This window comes from Apaloderma vittatum, unplaced genomic scaffold (genome assembly GCF_000703405.1).
Source record: "Apaloderma vittatum isolate BGI_N311 unplaced genomic scaffold, ASM70340v1 scaffold12702, whole genome shotgun sequence".
Taxonomy (NCBI): Eukaryota; Metazoa; Chordata; class Aves; order Trogoniformes; family Trogonidae; genus Apaloderma; species Apaloderma vittatum.
In genome coordinates this window covers 1-22,097 of record NW_009705315.1, presented here as the reverse complement: position 1 = coordinate 22,097, position 22,097 = coordinate 1, and the positions used below count along the sequence as shown (strand labels likewise).

At 41.8% G+C, this 22,097-nt stretch overlaps 1 protein-coding gene across 1 annotated transcript; it reads left to right on the top strand.

Moving 5' to 3' along the window:
- Positions 1-1,498: 1,498 nt before the first annotated feature.
- Positions 1,499-20,705, top strand: ACAD9 (acyl-CoA dehydrogenase family, member 9; the record flags this gene model as incomplete). The annotated part of the gene is made up of 17 exons (XM_009865351.1): positions 1,499-1,592; positions 4,255-4,356; positions 7,378-7,484; positions 8,416-8,516; positions 9,673-9,751; positions 10,679-10,853; positions 11,450-11,523; positions 12,245-12,320; positions 12,955-13,025; positions 13,377-13,496; positions 13,870-13,998; positions 16,131-16,210; positions 16,787-16,913; positions 18,567-18,644; positions 19,335-19,463; positions 20,063-20,135; positions 20,605-20,705. Coding segments are annotated over 17 exons (1,716 nt in total), but the record flags the coding sequence as incomplete, so codon positions are not given.
- Positions 20,706-22,097: the final 1,392 nt, after the last annotated feature.

The window sequence follows — 22,097 nt, the reverse complement described above, 5'->3', positions numbered from 1 at the left end:
AGACAGAACATTGGGGTCGCCTCTTCAGTACCTTGATGGCAGAGGCACTGCTTGGCCTGGCCCTGGCCAGAGGCAGGTCCAACCCTACCTGGGGGTGGGGGAGGCTCTTGAAGTTTTTTACAAGTCTACCCCTGCTTTTACCAAAAAAAAACCATCAGACTCAAGCCCGTGACAATCTAAGTGCCATTCTAGTGGCAGCTGCTGCTCCCTATTGCAGCCCAGGCCTGTTTACTCTCAGGTGTTTCAGCTGGCCTCCCAGCTAAAGCTGGGTTAAATAAACTGACCTGTTTGCACCTGCAATGCGTGATGCGATTCTTAATGCTCAAGAGCAACCAATCTGAAGGGCGGCTTTCAACCACAGTCACCTGTTCTTGCAAGCCTAGCAAATTCCCTACAGAAATATGTGTCTGAACAACTGCATTCCGCAAAACTTCTGCCAGCTTATCCTCTGTTTACTTTGAGGAACAAGACTTCATGTAAATTTTTGCTTACAATTTTTATAGGAAAGATTGAAGTTCCTATTGTGGCTTGAGATGCGGCTGAACAGAGAAGTTACAAATTTGAGCTACAGCACTCTATTAAAACAGTACATTTGAATCTAAGGTTTGGAGTACGCATTTATCAGAGATTCCAGGGTTTATCAGAGAACACAGGGTTAAATAATTTGAAAAAAGGAACAACTCAGATCCGCTGAAACAAGTTGAACTATATAGTCTCCCAAAACAGACCTTGTGAGGTGAAGTGTACTGACAGTTAGCAGTCAGACTCCATCCCATTAAACCCTTGTTCAGATTTTTATTTAACTCTCGAATTTTGGTACAGCAGCTTCCTGAAAAACTGTAGCATTTACTAGATCCTGGGTTTGTTTTGAGCTGACATGATTCTTCAGACTATCGTGAACGGTTTTGTTTGGGCAAAGGTGGGCAAAGGTGATAAAAAGGAGAGGCGTGCTTCTCATGTAGCTTTTCACTTCTTTCACCTAGTTACCTGTCTGCTTCCAGGCCACGACCAAAGTACCAGGGTGCTGATAAGGGGTGGTGTGGAGCTCACTAACCTTTGTCCTGGTGACATTAAACGGCTGGAATGTGCTGTGTGTTTCCAAGGGATGGTGTTTATGGCCCGAGCTTTGAAAACATTGTAATAGTAAAATGATTCTAATACAAATTTACATTAATGATTTATTTTTTCAATCCCGGAGTGAGATCACGTTCACAAAATTCGTGGTTGCATCCTCACAGGTCTTAAAATCTCTTTATTTCTCCCTAATGTTTCTATTTTTCAGCTAATGCCTTCAGATTTGGTTTTGGTATGTAGTAAAGTTGAGCCCTGTGGATTTCATCAGATAAGACTGCTTCTGTTTCTGAGCGTTTTCCACAATTTTAAATGTGCACAGTTTTGCAGTCTAGTATCTGAAAGGCATATGCTCTTGAATTTTATTTCAATTGCATGATTCACATTTTTTAAGAAATATATATATAAAATTTGTCTCTTACTTTAGGAAGAAGTTTTCCCTTACCCAGAAATAAGCAATGAAGAACTAGAGGAAATCAACCAGTTTGTAGGACCTGTACAAAAATTCTTCGATGAAGAAGGTAGAGTTATTAGGTTCTTATTCAACTAAATGATTCAGTGATTGCAAAATGATCTAACTATAGCAGTTGAATAAAGTTACCATACTTGAAGTTATTTTATGTGTTTATTGCTAGTTGTAGTGCTGCTGGTTCTACAGGCATGTTCATTTATGGCCCTTTATATAGAGTATTTGGATGCTGCTGAGAAGACATGTCTGCAGAAAAATAAATAGGAGAACAGGAAGTAAAAGAATTTTGGGATAGAGGTAGGATCTGAAATTGGTTTTAGCCTGGCTGAATAATGCTATTTACCACTTCCATATATTGTGAATTCTTTCTGAAACTTCTTTACTGTCCCACAGTACTGAAAGTGATTTCAGCAAAATTCAGCAGAGATATTAATAAAAGTTGGCTCTTGGAGAAGCTCTGAAAAACATTTGTTTTTTCAGCCTGAGAGTAGCGATCCTGTTTGAGAAAAGTCATAATAGCCGTATGCATTCCAGGTAGTGTTGCGGAGCATTTCTTCTATTACTGGTGCAATAGATAAGCCAATTCTAGAACAATTGCACAAAAATTGGATTTTACAGACAGCAGTTTCTGAGGCAGTTGAACAGTGTCGTCTCAGATTTCCCGCTGACAAAGGTACTTGGTCTAGATTGCGAAACACCGCAGGAGTTCGAAGGAGATCACAGTTGATGAGATTCAGGTAATTTTCGCTATAGAATTTTAATGTTGCTCACTGACAGTAAGTTAAGAATTTATGCAGATTACATTTTTAAATTCTTTGCTCTGTTGGGAAATATAATTTATTGAGTAAAAAATCTGATGTTTAAGGGAGGGATAAAAGTGTCAAATTATGGTCCTAGCTGAAGGTGGAAATTGCTTGTCTTTGTTTGAGTTCATGACTATTTCCATTTAGTTATTCAGGGTAACTTAAGGGTGTGGTAAAAGTAGCATCAGAGAGTAGCCTTAGACTTTTAAACTCAGTGTGATTGGCACTGGGTAAGGAAATTCATCTCAGGGAAGTCATTATGAAGCCTGACAAAGTTTGGACACCCTGGGTAGGTCTGGCTGGGCATAATGAAGAGAGAATAAAACCCCTTTCTCTCCCCAGAACAGTCAATGGCGCACCACGAATATGTATCTGATACTGTGCAGCCTAAAAAAGTAACATGGGGAATAAGAAGTCTTTTTTTTTAAAGAGTTTTCTTTCTGAGTAGCTTCTCTTAGAAGTGCATCAGAATGTTTAGTTGCCTCCCCTTATTGTTTTTCATACAGAAGCTAAAAGCTTCATTTAACTGGCGTGAATGTGAGGTTTCTTTAGGGACACTCCATCGCTTTTGCAGCGTTACTTCTTTTTTGTGTACGTTTTGGAAACGTGTTCCTTTTGCTGCAGCTTACAGCCTCCCCAAGCTGCTTAATGCGATTGTTGTTTATTTTTGCTGTCGCAGTACAGAACAGCTCTTGTAATCCCCCAAGAATCCGAATCGCTCAGAAGAACGAGATTTTTGTAATTAACTCATTTATGTACTTTTTTTTAATTAGTTTTTTTTCAGTCATGACCTAGACATAGTGCAGATAGCAAATCGCAGCTTACAGCCTCCCCGAGCTGCTTAATGCGATTGTTGTTTATTTTTGCTGTCGCAGTACAGAACAGCTCTTGTAATCCCCCAAGAATCCGAATCGCTCAGAAGAACGAGATTTTTGTAATTAACTCATTTATGTACTTTTTTTTAATTAGTTTTTTTTTCAGTCGTGACCTAGACATGGTGCAGGTAGCAAATCCTGGAAATTTGCCTGTTCTGCTCATGAAATCTGCTAACATGCACAACCTGTATGCGTTTTGAGAAAATGAAATAAAAACTGTGATTTTCCCACTTCAAGTCCTTTTCCTGTAGATTTTGTGACTTTACAGCCATAGTCAGTATTCTTGGGACCTTCCAGCTGGTTCTATATTTTGACTTGGAATGTGTAATAAGGTGGGCTACGCTAAGTGGAGCGTTGTTCTCCAGAAACAGTGTCCCCGCTGTGATTGCCGTGTGTTCCAGGCAGCCCTAGAAAACTTTTTCTCTTGGTATTCTCAAACCAAGACCACCACAATTGGGACTTCCTGCTGCAGTGTTTAGGGTTTGTCACTGCGGTCATCGTCGGGCAGCTAAAAACGATCATTGTTCACTCTGCAGGGAGGAGGATGGGCTAGGGCGGCAAACAGCCCCCAGCCAACGCGCTGTGTCCGTAGTGTTACCGAAACCACTCTAGGGGTTGGGACTTCTCCGCTCGCCAAGCAAGGAGAGCGAACGGGACAGTAAGTAGGATCAGGCTGAAGCCGGAAAGAGTAGTTCTTATCACTTGCAGAATCGTTAAGGTTGAAAAAGGTATCTTAAATTAGGGGTGAGAAGTATGTCTGTGTCCGGTGCAGCAAGCACTGTGTCTTTTTGCAAGATGTTTCAGAAAACTGGAGGAAAATGACAGCAAGGATGCTCCAGCAGCCCCTTTTTCTCCAGGTTATTTTAGTTCTTCAGGTCTGGGCTCTCAGACTGAAAGTTAGGTCAGAGATCATGCCGCTGCGAAGTCGCAGCATGTGCTGACCTTGGCTCTGATTTGTGAACGCTGCCGTCTCAAGAAATTTTTTTTCAGCTCTAAGGAACAGAGTTTGAAATTATAAAACCTTCTGTGTTTGTAGTGGACTCTAAAAAGATTGATCGAGATGCCAAAATCCCGCCTGAAACTTTAAAAGGACTGAAGGACTTGGGTCTCTTTGGCATGCAGATCCCAGAGGAATATGGTGAGTAAACGATCGCAGAAGAGTAACCTGGTAGCCTGGATTAAGTAATTCATTTTGGGGTCTTGCAAAATGTGTCTGTACCACTCCCTGGGTAGTCTTTGGGCTCGGATGTCTAAATCAGGAGTTAATAAAGAGATGGCGTCACCCAGAATGTCTGCGGGCTGTGTAGGGAGCTCTGTGTACTCTTGCCTCGCGTGCCTAAAACTAATTTTAGATGGTGTAAATTCCTCTTGACATAGCATTTTCCTTTTTGTTCTTTTTTTGGATGCAGTCGAGTAGCTTGACGTTCTGTGGGACTAGAAGTTCTTGCTGATGGTTCCTAAAATTGCGCTGGCTTCAAACTGCAGGGTCGCGTGGAACTGATCTGTCAAAGCTGTCACCTTGACAGGTTGGAATGTGTTTGACCACATAGAAGTGTACAAGCATAATGTTGATTTATTAAAAGTATAGCATTAAACAAAAAGTTTAAAGGATGTTACAGCGCTGACTGAGCACAGAGACATTAGCTCCTCAGCAGATTAACGTTTAAACTTGCAAAGGAATTCTCAAGAAGATGTTGTTCTTATGCATAAAATAAAAATCAGGATTGAAAGTAGTATTGTACCTGAAATTCCTAAGGAAACGAGATTATCGCATTGTCCAGTTTCTATTGTAGAGGAACTCGGAGGAAGACCAAACTGTGTTTGACCATCTGCTGAAGATAGTTTCGGGGGGAAGTCCCTAAATTTTTAGAGAATAGTGTGAAACTTCTTTTTTTTCCAGCAATTACAATACTACTCTATAAAGCTGGAGACATACCTTGGTATTTACTTGGTGTTAAAGTAATAACTGGATTTTCGTAGCATTTTTTTGTTATGCCTGTTTTGTTCGTTGTATTAGGCACCATAACTAGTGCTGCTGTGCTGCACTGATTGCAGTTCTTTAAAGGGTTTTTATACAAATCTGCTAAAGTCTGTTGGACAACGTGCACTTACTCTGACATATTGTGATCTCTGTTGATTAATGACTTGTTAATTAATGCTTTTGAACCGCATTGGAAATGGTATTAAATGGTTTTTCATGGTTATTCGGAACTGGGCAGGGTGATGCAAGATTAAGATAGAAAAGAGGTTTGCAGGCACTTTGAAGTTTTTCTCTTCCAGGATAGTGTCTTGAAAAAGGAAAGAAGGAACAATCGGACAGTGCACCTTAACCCCGATGGGAGCAAGAGAGGTATTTAGGAGTTAAGAAGGGGAAGGCAGGAGGTTAGTGTCCACTAAGTGTTGGAAGCAAAGAACAGAGGGTAGAACTCAGAGCAGACCGCTAGGAAGCGTCGTGATGTTGGAAGTGTAACATACTGTTCATTAAGGAGAAATAAGTTTCCTGCTGGTAATTCTTAAAAGAATCTCAAAGTCAATGGATCTGACTTCAAAATCACACCTGAATTTAATGAAGTGTTGTTGTTGTTTTGATCCTGTGTTGTTCTGAAGCTTGTGAGTTACTATTCTCTTAGCTTCCAGTTTGTAAAAGGTTGTGATCCGTGTACTATACTTGTAGAAAGTCGTGGTCCTCTTGTCTTGTATGTATGCCGGATAAAAAAACGGAAAATGGAAAGCAGTCACGTCGCTATAAACAAGCTGATTTTTCCTGCACCATGGGTAATATGGTTCTAACGAGGTTATTTCCCATTTTCTATAATTTAAATGTACTGTATTTTTGTTGGTCGTGCTTGTCATATTTTAAAACTCACACATGTGCAGTGCTCCATGCGTTGCGTGGCATTTTGCGTAATGGTTTGTAATAGTGACGTGTTTGCAAGAAGAAATAAAATGTAGAACTTTATTGGGAAATGTGAAGCTCGTGTAACTCGTCTAGTGATGTCTCTCTAACGCGGGCATCGCTGGAATTACCGTGCGCATCGTCAGTAGTCTCCAAGCTGAATCTCAAACCCAGCGCTGCTTAGAAAGGGGAAAAGAAGTAAGAGCGCATAGATGGGAGGAGCACGAGGTTTAATTCATGTCGGCCTGCTCCAGAGGAGACTGACGGTATCGGGGAGAGTTGTTCTTGCATTTCTTTGCGACACATAAAACAGTAGGACCTCTGAGACATCTGCTGAAATAAATGTTCGTTATCCTGACTTACCCCACTGAGCCAGGTAGAAAATTATTAACCAGGTTGAAAGATTGCCTTGATTAGATCAAGTTGTTCGTTCAGCAGCGGTACCTCAAGTACTCTTGCATTATGGGAAGCAGGAATTCTAATCCTGACGATACAAAAATCTTGAACGTTAGGCTCGTACAGATGCAGCTTTGATCGATCCTGCTTCTGTTCTTCTCAGGCTCCTTACCATGCTCTCTGCGTTTGCAGCAGCAGATCACAAAATCCCTCCAGAAAGGCTGTGTCAGTGTGAAGTTTGCTTCTAGGCATATTCACGTTTTTTGATTAAAGACTTCTTTGAAGCGTTGCAGTTTATCCTTTTCCAGTACTGGTTTGGAAGCTGCTTGGGAGCTGTTCTGTGTCCGTTTGTTGTCTGGGTCAGTTTCTGCCCCCTTCGCAGTGAAGCTGGGGCCAGCCTGGCTCTCGTGTCCTGGAGCTTGTCCAGCACTGCTCCCTCTGCCGCTGGCCTGCAGCTAGCCAGCTGCAAAGCTCTGTGGGTTTCTGACGTTGCCTGAAAGCGTCGTCAAAAATAGCACAGAAATTTGGACTGGAGCACTCTTTGTACGGGATCTTTCACCATTTTCACGTTGGGTTCACGTGGGTTGTGCTGTGTGCGGATGCATGCTCAAACACAAACGCAGCTACTTTCTGCCTAGAACTAAATCCCGAACAACTTGTACTTAATATTTTTGGAATTTATTCTTCTGGCACAGCCGCAGCAGTGTGGTACTTAGTTGTGGGCAGACTGCATCCAGTCTGTGCTAAGGCACTCTCCGGTTAATAGTGTTATATTCTTCATATTTCTGTGTTTGAAAGCAATTTTCTTGGGGGAAGGGGCAAGATTGTAAGGTATTTACTTAGAACAAAACCTAATATTTGTTCCAGGTGGCCTTGGTCTCTCAAACACCATGTACGCACGTTTGGGAGAAATCACGTCTTTGGATGGATCTATCGCAGTTACTCTGGCAGCTCATCAAGCCATTGGGCTTAAGGTAATGCTCTTCTTTTATGTCAGATAGTTCTACGAAACTTGCAAAGAAGAGGTGAGTCTGTGTACCTGTGGAATGTGGATGCAGCAAATAACAGTTACCAGCGAAGCATCAATCAGGTGCAACGCTCCCGCGTCAGCTTCGTTGTTAGCATTCCCAGCACCCTCTGCCAGGGTGTAAGGCTTCTGGGCAGCACGGAGTCTGAATATGAAGTGCAGAAGACAATTAGTACTCCTGGAAACACTGAGATGATAATGCCTGTTAAAGAATACTTTACACGTAGATAGAGCTGGGCTGGCTTGTAAAGAAGTGTAGTGTAAGACACAACCCCTGTTAGTCTCCTGCTGTGGCCAGTTGGGGTTAATCCTAATTTTGTTGAGTAATTGGATCTTAGCTATTCAACCATTGATTAATTAGCTTTATCATGTATTTTTGTGTTTTGCTTGGCCTTCATAAGAAACCTCCTGTCCAAAAAATAATACAACAGAGATAATTAACTTAAGTGCACTCTCACAAGAAGCTGTTGAATGTTGGAACCCAAGTACATTGTGTGTTCTGTTCTCTGATTAGGAGCTTTGAAAATTACTGCTCTAGAGGTCATTAAAATAAAATTACAGTGATAGTAACAAAGGTATGACAAGTTATAAGGGAAGGACTATCTCAGTGCCTTTCTCAAAACAGTTAACTCTGCACAGAAAACACAAACACAGCGAAACCTACTCTGAGCAGTAAGCCCCTTCCTTTGGGAATTTGAATAACGGTCTGATGAGAACCTTGATATATTTCACGTCTGATAAACATGTCTATTGTTAATAAAACTGTCTCTTGCTGTGCCATAACATTTGCAAATCAGGCTTCTTGAACTTGGCAGAGCTTGTCGACTTTGTTTCTTTTTCCACATGGCTGAAAAGTTTTCCATTAATTCTTTCTTTAGGGGATCCTCATTGCTGGCACTGACGAACAGAAGGCAAAGTACCTGCCTAGACTGGCATCTGGGGAGCACATTGCAGCTTTTTGTCTCACTGAGCCTGGAAGGTACTGGTTTTATAATCATGAAAGTTTCAGAAAGCACTAAAACACCAAAATATTTTGGTTTTTGTTAAACAATCTTCATTCCAGTGATTGATTGGTTAATATATGAAATCTTTACTAGCTGGTGCCTGTGCCTTCAGTATATAGTTTTGACCCTGTAAAAGCTATCCCACTTGTAAGTAAAATTTAAACTAGCACAGGTGTTTTAACAAAGTGATCTGTGGAAGGGACTTGAAAGTAACACACAGGAAAAAAAAAAAAAACCAAGGGCTAACGGTGTTCTGAAATTCTTTAACATCTTTATTGAGCCAGTATTCTTTTACGAGATAGCTAGTCTTAGTAACTTTAACTAAGTCTTCTTACAGAACTTAGTTCTAGTGCTCAGAACAAATCATTTTTAGAACTGAATTTTAGAAATCTAACCCTATTAAAATACCAGCTGAGATCTGGCTGTTCCAAGAACTTAGTAACTGTCTGCAGCTGAAAGCCTGGAGTGAGCCCTTGTGGCATTTTAATTTATGGATGCAGAAACTTCTTTCAAGGAGGAGATGATGTGCTGCTCGTTACCTTATGTCATGAGGTGGTGATTCAAGAGAGGGCCTGAGCTTTTTATCACGGAATGCAGACTTTTGGTTGCTTTGTGGCAGTTCGTCAGCTGATTTTTCTCCTGTAGAGGGTATTTGACGTGCCCAACTGCTCACTGATAGAGACTGTCACATGTCTATTTTTCATTTCTGTTGAGCATTTTTTCACTTAGGACATAAAGCCAAGATACGAGTTTTGGAGGAACAACTTAGCCTTTTTTAAACTTGATTGTGTTTTAGGATGCCAGTCTCACTGTATGTTCACATAGCTCAACGCATAGCTCGACAAAGTTGCTTCTGTGGCATTCTGAACGTTCTGGTCAGGTCATAAGATTGATATTGTCATTGACGTGTTAAGAAAAATGTCCCCTTGGGTAACCTAACATAGAAGTAAATCTCTCTAGAGCCGTCGAGTCCAGTAAGTTTGGTAGTTAAAAAGTAAAATTTATATGCCATTATTTAATACAACTAGAAGCATTTCTTTTTTGAGAGGATGGGAAGAGGGAAAAGGTGTAGTTTTGTTTTTTAAAGCCATGTTTATTTCTTGAAACGTTGATTGCTTGTTTGGCTTTTAGTGGAAGCGATGCTGCGTCCATCCAGACAAGAGCAACCCTCAGCGAAGATGGGAAACACTTCTTACTGAATGGCTCCAAGGTACCCCCTCACAGGCTGGAAGTGTGGCAGGTTTCTGTCCCGGGTTTGCAGAAAGCATCCTTGTCTTTTGCAGCATTGCAGTAAGATGCTAGCTCGGCAGCTGCATCAGAATTTTGAGGTTTCCAAGCTAGTGAAGAATGACCACGTCAAAAAGAAAACCTGTGTTGGTTTAGGGCCAAAGGTAATAGAAGAACAGGGGGATAACCTTCACGAAACTCTGGGTAAGAAAGATAGGAAACGTGACTCTGTTAAATTCCTTCTCTGTCACCAGTTGATGGTGTTCAGCTTCAGCACAGGCAAAAAAACCCAAACCCTAAACCCCTGTTTTCTCCCCTCTTCATTCTTCCTGCCAGATTTTTAGGTATTTTTGAAAGAAAACTTGCCATCCCATAGGGCTACTTGCTAAAAGAAGCGATGGCAAAAATCAGTGTTGAGGAAAGGTAGAGATGCACTGGATTCAAAAATCTGCGATACATCGTAGGCTTGATCTGTGGTCATCCGTGCGTTTGTCTGGGATTGAACAGACACATCCCGCCGGAGCAGCAGCCCTGCTCATCTGTCCTCATGCAGACAATTCCTCGTCAGAGTTGAAATTATTGGGGGCAAAGTGGCTCTGCAGTTTCTATCAGTAGTGGGACGTCCAAGCTTTTATGAAAATGCACCACGGATTTTAATTTAATTCAAATCAGTGGTACAACCTGCTTTTGTAGTTGCTCTAAACTTAACGGCCCTTTGATCACCTCTCCTTGTAAATGAGCTCACAAGAGGCAAAACCAGTGGCAGGATGCTCATTGGAATTTAAGGGAAGAAGCAGCAGCAGTTTTTCACTGCTCTCTTCTCTGGTAGTCTGTTACGAAATACTTAAGAGCCGTGCTCACAAAATCACAATAAATTTATTTCTTATATGTCTTTCCTCTTTTGAAACAGGTTTGGATATCAAACGGTGGCCTTGCTGATATTTTCACAGTGTTTGCCAGGACAGAGGTAGTCGATAAAGACGGGCAGCTAAAAGACAAAATCACCGCTTTCATCGTAGAGCGGGATTTTGGTGGAGTCACCCACGGGAAACCTGAGGATAAGTTAGGCATCCGAGGATCCAATAGTAAGAGTCATTGGAAACTGGTAACAGAAATTGTTGGAGTGTTTTAATTTGTTTAGATCATCTGAATGCAGAGGCAAATGGTTATCTGTTCCGTATAACTGTACAGCTTTTCTGATGAGGCCTTCCTAGTGCGGGGTCTGAAATAAGAAATCCCTGTTGGGTAAATCTTTTCTGCCTGTGCGAAGCTTCTCGGATTGTGCAGCGAAAGAAATTACTCGGAAGATTCAGTAGCCACGTAACTTTAATCTAGAAGTACGTTCTCACAGGCTTTTCATGAGCTTAGTGTGGTTATAGGTTTTCGCCACCTCTCATTTGGCCTTGACTGCTCTGCCAGTTCCTTAAAATAGAGACAAAACTGTAGTTCTCTGTTTGCACAATGTACATTAATTATATTTTGCGTATTTTACATCAGTAATTGATGTCAACTGCAGTCTTTTCCCAAATTCTAGCTTCTTTGGAAAAGCATATGTAAATCTGTCCTAAAGAGCAGCTTCGGAAAACTATATTTCTAGTTAGAAAAAGTGTAAAGTACTTTCCTGAATGTCTTTTAACTGTTTCTGCCTAATAATTCAACAGCTATTAACTGTGTGTTTCAGCCTGTGAAGTTCATTTCGAAAACACAAAAGTGCCTATAGAGAATGTGATTGGAGAAGTAGGGGGGGGATTTAAGGTAAGCAGTGAGGAACAACTACGAATGATTTTTAGAAGCCTGAAGGATTTTTTTTTCCTTTTTTTTTACCCCCTCTGCACTGAAATTTTCTTATTGGTAGAATGAACATTGCCAAACTGAAAAATACTGGAGGACAGACCTCTGGCCTTGGCCTCGCTGGCCTTGGCTCCTCTTCATTGCATCAGAGAAGGGTGACACCAGCATGGAGAACGCCGCTCAGTTCCCTGCTGTAACCTTTCTCAGAGAGTCTGGCATGTGGATCTGCACGATTTTGCAGAGAAAAATGTTGTATTTGGCTGTTGGGGACACACATTAAACAACATCCTGTTTTTCTTCTACATCTGATAAACTTGAGCAGCGCTGTCTAGTTTGAATGTTGCTTGTCTAGTGGCAGATAAATACATTTTTCTCTACGTTATGCCTTAATGTAGCTAGAATAGAGGATTGCTTCCAGGTCAGTACCTGAAAAGTGTTTCAAATGTGACGTTGGTTGTAGTAGGTCCCCTGAAAAGCCGAGTTTTGAAGCCTTACCATGGGGATGCCGAATGCTGTGCTCACCGATGTGAGGGCCGGTGTCCCAGCGTAGGAGGTGTGTTCCAGTGATAAATGAAATCCAGGAAAGCACTAAAGCGTGAAGCAAGATAGCAGAAACTGTTGTCGTGGCCTAAGGAGGTGTTTTGTGGTGACAGCATTGCCTGAAACCCGTTCATTCTCTTCACAGGTTGCCATGAACATCCTCAACAGTGGAAGATTTAGCATGGGCAGCGCCTCGGCTGGAATGATTAAAAAGTTGATAGGTGGGTGAGCGAATGGTATCACGAGTCTTGATTGTAAATACATCCCTGTGCTCTCAGTCACAGCGTGCGTTGACCTCTTTAAAACACCAAAATATTTTTATTTTAAATTATTATTAAAAGCCTGTTTGTGGAGTTGTAACACTGAAGTTCTTTGAGTTCGTATAGTGGAAAGCTACTGCCTCTGAATTTTTCCGAGGTAAAATTTTGTTACTAAGAGAATAGCCGTTCTCCATTATAGCTGCTAAGAGAAGTGCTGTTACTTTTAGAAGGTATAATCTCCGACGTGAATAAGTCTCAAAGCTTAGACACAGTAACGAGTCACAGAATTGGTTTCTACCAGTAGCTGACCCAGCGCAGTAACAGCAGTCCCTCTGAAATAATGCATTTGCGCTAAAACAAGGGTGGGTTCACGCCTCAGCTTCTGGTGTCAAAGCCCTTGGCACACCGTTCCCAGGCTGCATCAACACCCTCGTTGTGGGGGCGTTTCTCGCAAACTGCTGCTCCTGCAGCAGCGAGGGGCGTTCTGCGCGTGGTTTCAGTGTCACCGGCAGGCAGCAGAGCCCCTCAGCAGCAATGTCACACTTTGCTTGGTTTCAGACAGATTGGTTTTAATTTTTTATCATTTTTTTTTAAGAAATGACAGCGGAGTATGCTTGTACCAGGAAACAGTTCAATAAGAAACTGAGCGACTTCGGGTTAATTCAGGTAATAAAACATGTAAAAGCGAAATCTCTGTGCTTTGTATTGACTGAGTGCAAGGACATAGATTACGTTGGGGTTCTTTTGGCTGTACTGATTTAGAGAATTTAAATTTGTGTAAGCTTAGCACAGACTCCTGTACACTGATCTTTTAAATGTCTAGAATGATGAATATAATTAATAACATTCTTAATATGTTTCTCATTAGAATTTTCCTTACTGTTTTGCAGCAGTACTTCTTGTTAACTAGTGTCTGATAACACGTTAATCGTACAAAAGCTGCAGTTGTCTTCTTAAGTTTCAGGTTTGGTTTTGCATCTGGATTACTGTGTGATTCCCTGCGTTACCGTTTGGCAGGAGAAGTTCAGTTTCATGGCTGTGAAGGCGTATGTGATGGAGAGCATGGCTTACCTCACCGCAGGCATGATGGACAGGCCCGGCTTCCCAGACTGCTCCGTGGAGGCAGCCATGGTCAAGGTAATTCGGCTGATCCAAACACTTGCCCGTGGCTCTCACCTCATACAGGCTCACACCTCTCCTGTTTCTCAGTCTCCAGTCCACGTTGCCGAGAGGCTCGGGTATTACATTTCAACGTGTGACGCAAAAACCTCAGCTAGACCAAAAATAAATAGACATTACTGTTTTCTCTATATCCCGTGTACTGTTGGTTACCTCAGATTTTTTTGTATATGCCCCTGAGCCATGAGGATGCTGTTTCAGGCAAGCTTGTAAGAGGACTTCAGGAACAGCAGTACCAAAACCTGACAGCAGTGTCACGTAGGTAAACGAAGGGAGCAGCGTAGCCTGTGTGTGCCTGTGGCCTGGTCATTAAAACGCTGTTCTGCGGCAGGTGTTCAGCTCGGAGGGCGCGTGGGCTTGCGTAAGCGAAGCGCTGCAAATTCTCGGAGGCCTCGGCTACATGAAAGATTACCCCTACGAACGTTACCTCAGGGACACCAGGATACTGCTGATTTTTGAGGCAAGTATCAACGCACTGCTTTTGCTGGAAAAAGGCAATTCACGCTCTCGCATCCCTGTAAACCTGAACCTGTTCAACTGGACAGGCATTCCTTCCTTCAGCTGCAAAGTCTGGGACAGAAAACTGAGGAACTAAACTTCTTCAGAGGTACAGGGAGTTCTTTCCTGTAATAAGATACAACAGCTTCTATAGACTAACCACCAAATCTGAGGTTCAGTAGGAACTGGCACCCGCTTTTCATGTGAAAAGAACAAACTGATCATACAGAAACATGGTAATACATATGGACTTGTGTGTATATATATATATATACTGGTTTGTATGTACAGTTTTCTTAAATATTTAGAAATTTCTGGATGCTTTTAACTAAATCTGCAGCTATTCTGAGTATGCTGTTGTGAGGAAAAAAAAACAGTCCCGGAACAGATTAGAAGATTCTAAATTAGCATAAATATGGACTTGTGTGTATATATATATGTATACTGGTTTGTATGTACAGTTTTCTTAAATATTTAGAAATTTCTGGATGCTTTTAACTAAATCTGCAGCTATTCTGAGTATGCTGTTGTGAGGAAAAAATACAGTCCCGGAACAGATTAGAAGATTCTAAGTTAGCATAAAAGCCTAAAAGTATTGTGGCTGGCAAAAGGAACCCGTTGGTTTGTGTTCAGTAAAGAGCTGTCATTGTGTGTGCTGACTCAAGATGGAGGCAGAGTTCTCCGTCTGCCTAAGCCCAAAGCTGGCCATCCTTTTTCTCCTTTTATTCTTGTACATAAGCGATAGTATTTATTAAGAGGCATGTGCAACATTTTGGTTTTTAATCAGAATAATAGGATTTCCTTTTTTAGTATTGCTAAGGTGCTCTGCTGGTGGCTGTTCTTGAACAACCTTTCCTCTTGTGTGCTTCTCACAAGTAGGGAAACCCACAAAAGATGAATTTAGAAATTTAGTTAACTTACTGATAACACATTTATTTTTTTAAAAAAAAAATAAAATGGCTGTGGAGTTTATTCAGTTTCCAGGCTGGATTGTCAGTGACCATTCGTGTGTTTGTCTGAGTCCGAGTTCCACACTTGTTTGTTCTTGATGGACCATTTAGAAATGATGATTTACCTCCAGGTGTCAGGACAGCAAAGATCTCAACTGCAAAATTAATGCGAGCAAGAGCTCTGAAACCACAGCCGAGTGCGTAGCAGTCGCCCAGCGGCTCCTGCAGCACACGCAGGGGTTTGTCTCCTGGCAGTAGGAGGAGTCGATGCCAGCGTGGCTGAAGGAGCAAACCCGGCCAACCTGTAACGTCGTCCTCCTGCGTCCTGGGGCTTTGATGTTGGTGAATCTAACGGACGTTCCGAGGTGTAAAATCAAAAGCAGAGGAGTTTTCATAAGGTCGTAGGATGTCTTAGGTTGGAAGGGACCTTAGAGGTTATCTAATCCAACCCCCTGCCACGGGCAGCGATAGGCTTTAACCAGACCACTTTAAAACTATTTAAATGTTCCTTTACAGGAACAATGCAGAAATTTTGTTACTCAAAAATAACCTATTTTCTTTTTCTTTGTGAGACATATGTGTGTTTAATAAGGAGAAGCTCAACTTCACAGCTAAATGAAATCAGAATTTATAACTGAGATAAAATAGCAGACATTTACGGGTGGATGGAAGAAGCGTAATCTTTTAGTATCAGAGCAATAGAAAGGGATGGAAAACATTCATTAATATTGTAAACTTCAGAGTTAACTCAAGAACCAGTCTTCAAACTTACACATACACTTTAAAAAATAGTAATTAAAAAAATTAATTAATTAGCTTTTGTTGCTTCCTGGTATCCCTGACCCTCTGCAGCCGAACATCCTCTACCTCCCCAGATTCTGTTACCGCTTCAGACAGACCCACCTGAGAGCGCAGCTTCTGGCATGAATGTGATTTCTTCAGCAGCATCTTTTTGTCTTATGAGTCCAAATACATTTTGGAATGTTTCAAGGAAAAGCACAACACAGATTATTTAAGACATTAAAAGCAGTTTTAGAGGAAAAAATGGGTACAAAACGTGAGCACAGCCTGTCGAGGTTTTTTTATATATATATACTGAAAATACTGTGTACTTGATACTGATTTGACTTTATATTTTTTACAGGGAACAAATGAAATTCTGCGAATGTATATTGCTTTGACGGGCATGCAACACGCAGGCAAAATCTTAACAGACAAAATTAAGTATGTTCCTGTTTATTGCTAATAGTTTTTTAGTAAACTCAACAGAACCTGATAACTGTTCAACTGTAGATAAGAGGAGAAGGTGTAGAGGAAAAACTCAACAGTATTTTTTTAATGTATTATCTGTCTAAAAGACAATTCAGTGTTACAGGGGTCTTAGATTTCTTTTTAATTGCATATTTTATAGATTTTGGAATCTTGGCCTTACTGTATTTTATCTTCAAAACTCCAGCTCGTGTAAAATTCCTTCTTATGAGACCAGTAGGTAAAATCCTGTAACTTAAGACTTGGTGGCAAAGGTGTGTTGGTAAGAGAGCTGTGCTGAGTACACACACTGATTTATGGGGAATATTTGGAGAGGAAGTGAGCAGCAGCCACATCATATACTCTTAAGGTTGTGTAATTGTTCTCCAGGCTTCACAGTGAAATGGATCAAAAGGCTTGGGGATTCGTAGACAAACTGCAGGTGGTTTCGGTAGAGCATTTAGAATTTGAACTGGTTGTCTGAACCTCCTGAAACTTCCCTTGTAAGCAGAGAAAATGCCTTTAACAGCTGTTTTTCACCTCACGTTTTAGAGAAATCAGGAAAGGAAACGTGGGAGTGGCACTGGGGGAGCTCCTGAACAAATTACGCGACACGATGGGCAGAAAAGTGGATTATGGGCTGGTCGGTGATCGTGGAGTGGCACATCCCAGCCTCCAGGTACGTGGGATTGGAAACGCAGCCCTCCCTGGTCACATCCAGGTGCTGCTGCTTCCTGTTCGATTCCCTTCCCTTCTCATCACAGCTCGAGAGCCTGGCCGTGCAAAACAAAGCCTGCGCTTGGGAGCAGCGAGATTTACAGATTTGAGCAGATGCAAGGCATAAGGAGTTTGTTATAGATAGTATGTGGGTGCCTGTCGAGGTAAAACGAAGACTGTTTAAGTCTGTGTTTATACCAAATCCAGGTTTATGTCCATTTTAGTAATTTTTATAAATTGAGCCTTTGCAGTGTTTAAGTCTCCGTTTGTAATGGTCTCCTTGTCCCTCATAAGCAGCTCAGTTACAAAGCAGTGGGGTTTGCCTGTTTTAGAGTAACACAGTTTTAGGTAAGAATTTCTGTGATCTGTATGAATCGCTTAGTAAATAATTTTCATTACTGAAACTAAACGTTCTGTTAATAGAAAAAAAACACATCTGGTGTGTTTTTCCAATTTGCATTTTGAAAAACTGTAATGAAATCGGTTTTACTGTCCTGTCAATACTGTCCCGTGGGTCAGACGTTTCAGGGCACACAGGTAGGAGGATTTGCTGGGACTTGTCACAGAAGGAACCATAACAATCCGGCATCTCCTTGGGGTAAATAGCCCTCCCAAAAAAATAAAATGTGATTTAGCTGCAGCAGCTCCAACCTGACGTGCTAAATACGCGTTTCCTCCAAATAGCTTCAAACCCACTTCCTCGCATTCTTATTACAAGAATTGAGTTGCATTTATGAAGTAATAAAAACCATATGATACCAGATATATAATACCAGAAATTTTCTTCCTGATTAATACTGGAATTTGAGGCTATAGGTGAATTTGCAAACCAGATGATCTTGATGTTCAGGGTTTTCAAAACCTGCAGCACTTCATTAGGTTTGCTATATAAAACTAAACGTTGCATATGAATTTTTCAAACTGTTATTTGTATAAGCATAAAGACTATACTGAAAAGTTACCGGAAGTAAAAGCTAGAAAATTTCAATACGTATTTTAGAGAGCAAGAACAGTGTTTACCGGGGTTTCTGCAGCAAACTGGATGAGTGTTTTCTGCAGCAAACTGGATGAGTGTTTATAAAAAAAAACAGTGCTTGCAAAGAGAAGTTCTAGTAGTAGTTGGATTTCTGGATACGAGGGTTGCATCTAAACACTTTCTTTTTCTTGGAAAAGAATCAACATTTTATAGAATCACGGAATAGATCAACAGTGTATAAACCCATTCCTTAGGTATGCGATGGTTTTTCTCATTTTTAGCTGGGAAGAAAACCATGTAACATGGCGAAAGATCATCTTAAAAGGTGTCTCTGGTTGATGACTACAAGTTGCTGGCGAACACTGCACCGAGCAGAACACTGAACGGCCACATTTTTAGAGGGGGAAAGTCTGTTCTTGGGGCATACGTCAGTATTCTCTTCAATAGACTCGCTAATTAAAAAATAATATTAATTGTGTGCCATAGTTGAGAACTCCTGGGCAGCCGAGGCGGAGCTCGTGCTTCCCTGTGACGTGCTCGTTGTTTCGCCAGGGGTCCTGTTCGAAGGGAGCAGGGCTGTGCTTGGTTTTTCCCATGGAAGGCTATTCAGATTGTTGTATTTTCTGTTCTATTTTATAGGAAAGTGCCAAGAAACTTGAAGAAAACATTTATTATTTTGGAACAACAGTGAGAGGCCTACTAAGCAGGTTTGGCAAGGTAACTGTTCTTTAGTCCGTTACCTTCATTATTGAATAGTTTATCCTCAAGCAAAGTGGCCTCGCTGGAATCTGGAGTGGACTGTGCATAGGGCGAGAGTCAGGACTTCCCTTGCACCACATGTTTTCGTTAAATGTGAGAAAATACACCGAAATTCTACACTCATAATGGACAACTTCTGTTTAAAGCAGAAAGCAAACAGCAGCCTAGGTGAATTATTTTCTTTAAGCACAAATCCTGGCTGCTGCGGTGGCTGTTGGAAGCACTTTGCTGTTCCCAAACGAAGAGCTGTACCAGCAGCTTTTGAATTTGTGCCCTTCCTCCACAGCAAATGAATCCAGTTACTCTGTGCAAAGTGTTGCTGTTAAAATGGGAGAGACCCAACTTGGAATGCCCTGGATTTTCAGTTTTGTGACAGACTAGGCTCTGCCACATTCCACCCTAACCAAAACATCTTTTGAATAGCTTTGCTGCTTTTGTAGGCAGACTGACTGTTTAAAAGGGGGAACATAATTAATCCAAAACCGTTAGAAGGCAGAGCATAAGTCATCCAAAACTCTCACGTAGCTTAGAAATTCTGTGCAACAGCTTACCTGTCTGTGCTGAACAAGCATGAACCTGGATAGAAGTCTGGCGGGGGGTGGAATTGTTTAGTGAACTGCAAGCTAATAATCACTTTTACTCTTGTAGACAATAGTGGATGAGCAGTTGGTTCTGAAGAGAGTGGCCGACATCGTTATTAATTTATACGCGATGACAGCATCGATCTCCAGAGCCAGCCGGTCTATCAGCATCGGCCTGAGAAATCATGACCACGAGGTGAGTGTGCTCCAGCATCGGCCGCGCCGTTAGTGCCGGCGCTCCTGCGGCCACGTGGCTGTAACACCCGGCGTGTGCCTGTCCGGCCTCACCAAGGGCTTTGGAGTGAAGAGACACCATCCGGCCTCTGACTCATTCCAGTCCATCTGCGTTCCACTCTTTCCCTATAAACATTAGCAGACAGAAACTTAACGCTGTTTTCTCAATAAATTGATTGACGGTCTGACACACAGGTGGTTGTGTAGAAGTGTATTTGAAGTTCCGTGGTAACGGTTATGCTACAGGACAAGTCAGTTTGCTAAAATTAAGGGTTAGACAAATCCAAACTGATCAGCCTTGCTTGAGCCGTCGTATTTTGGGCCTGTAAACCCCTTCGCGTGGTCAGTACCGAGCGAGGGAGCCCTCCCCACTCTCGTGCTTGGTGGCTGTGGGGACAAAGTAACAGCCAAGTTTGCACTGTACCTTACCGGCATGCAGGGCTCCCTTATCAAGAGACAAAAACTAGACATCCTGAAGTTTAAACAACTGCATTTTTACTATATTGGTTTCTCTACTAAATTAATTTACTAGATTTTAACTGAGTTTTACTATTTTCACAGGTACTTCTTACAAATATCTTCTGCACGGAAGCATATTTCAAGAATAATTATGCCATGGCTCAATTACAAAAATGTAAGTTCTATAAGAGTTTCTATAGTTTTGCAGCTTTCACAGGCTCCTAACGAAAGGAGGTGGTTTTGATGTGACCAACAGAATATTTCTGCTCTGCCCTTAATTAAGGTGAGGAACAGAACTGGTACCAGTTGAATATGAAGAGTCTCTTCATTTAATAGATAAAACGAGCTGCTGGGACACTTTTTTTCCCCCCATAGGGAGGAATATAAAGTCTGTCAGTAGCAAACACTCCAGGAAAGAAAATGTTAAATAACCAGATAGATCAAATGTTAAGTACTGACCAGCTGAGCGTTTGGCGTGTGAAACTCCACCTGCAGGAGTTAATCTTTTTAGAAGTTAATGTTGAATTATTTCATGGCACTGAGAATACTTGCATCTCGCATTTGTATTCTAAAATCCTTTCTGAACGAACTTGGGAAAAGCTGTTTACAGTCCTTCAGTTCACTGTCCTCTTGTTTCTTTGTAGATGCAGATGAAAATCTGGATGACTCTATTAAAAAAGCTGCAAAGCAGATCCTGGAGAAGCGAGTGTACATCTGCTCGCATCCGCTGGACAGGACTTTCTGATTCCTCCCCGACAGCAAATAGAGTGAATGTAAATCGGTGACTAATTTTCTGCGGTGCAAGTATTTGATACCTGAAAAATAACCGTTTCATGAGTTTACTAAAAGCTGTAACTATGTAGAATAAAGCTTATAAATACAACTTTGTATAAAGAGGATAAAGAAATTTTATTTGACTATCGCGTTCTCTTGTTAGAGGTACATGCGTCTGGTTCCCTTGCAGCTAAAGACGGCTGGAGTTGGGACAGCGAGATGTGCTTTCCCAGGGGAAGGTTTGGATGGTTTTGTAAATGTCTTTAAGCTTAAATCAGTGGCTGACTGACCTTCAGAGAAGCACTGCAAGATTTGCAGCATTGGAACAACTGATTGTGGAAGGGACTTTGAGCGTCCTCCTGCCCAGCGCACCGCGGACAGCAGCACCAACACAGTCAGGGAGTGCCTCTGTGAGTAGGGGTTCACTGTCTGAGCTCCTGTTTAAAGGTTTTTCGCTTTGGGAAACCGTTTGCCAGCCAGGTCTCATCAGGGAGGCAATCATTCAGGGTCTCAGGCGTACATTCCCTGTTACCTGGTGTTCATCAAGTGCTTTCTGTTTACACGTGGCCTGAATGCAGAATAACTTTGCTCTAGCAGGTGGTTCCATCCTGAAAAAGCAAATGTCCATAGCCAAGTAGCCTGGAATGAAGAGGGGCTCGGACAGGCAGGTCTGTCTCCCTATGCACAAACAGCTCTCGGCAACCAGCTCTGCTACAAAGAACATTTTATTATTTTTTAAAAAGGAGATGAAGGGGGCAGCGATCCGAGAGAGACAAGTCAGTAGAGAACACCAAGTGTGCCGAGAGCGTGTCTGCAGTGGCACCAAGCTCGCGAAGTGGAGCTGCGATCGTGTTCGCCCTTCTGGAAAAAACCTTCCAGAAAATAAACGACACTGTGATGACGTGACTCTGCATATTTAGCTGTAATACACCCAGTGTGTTTAAATTCTTGCTTTCAGCTAGGCACGTCATCCAGCAAGGATTTGTTTCTCTCTTCTGTCAGGAAAAACACTGAATGGGGAAAGGAGGCTAGTTTGGGTGTTTTTAAAAGCAAGATGTAAAAATATAGCGGGGAGCAGGGGGGGTTGTGGGGGTGGCAGAGAGGGCAAGTTATTTGGTTTGGGTTTTGTTGTTTTTTGTCTGAACTCTTTCTTCCAAAGCAGACCCTTGGAAAGTTAACACCCTTAATAACCACAAACTGTAAAATAAAACCAGGATATAGAAACCAGTTCCATGGAAAAGATAAGTTTTGGCTGTTTGATCTTAAAAAAAAAACAAAACCAAAACCCACAGCAGCTTCTGTTGCCAAGAACCACCTTTCTCAGAAGGATTCCACAAGAATAAGTGACACAGCTGTTAGAATC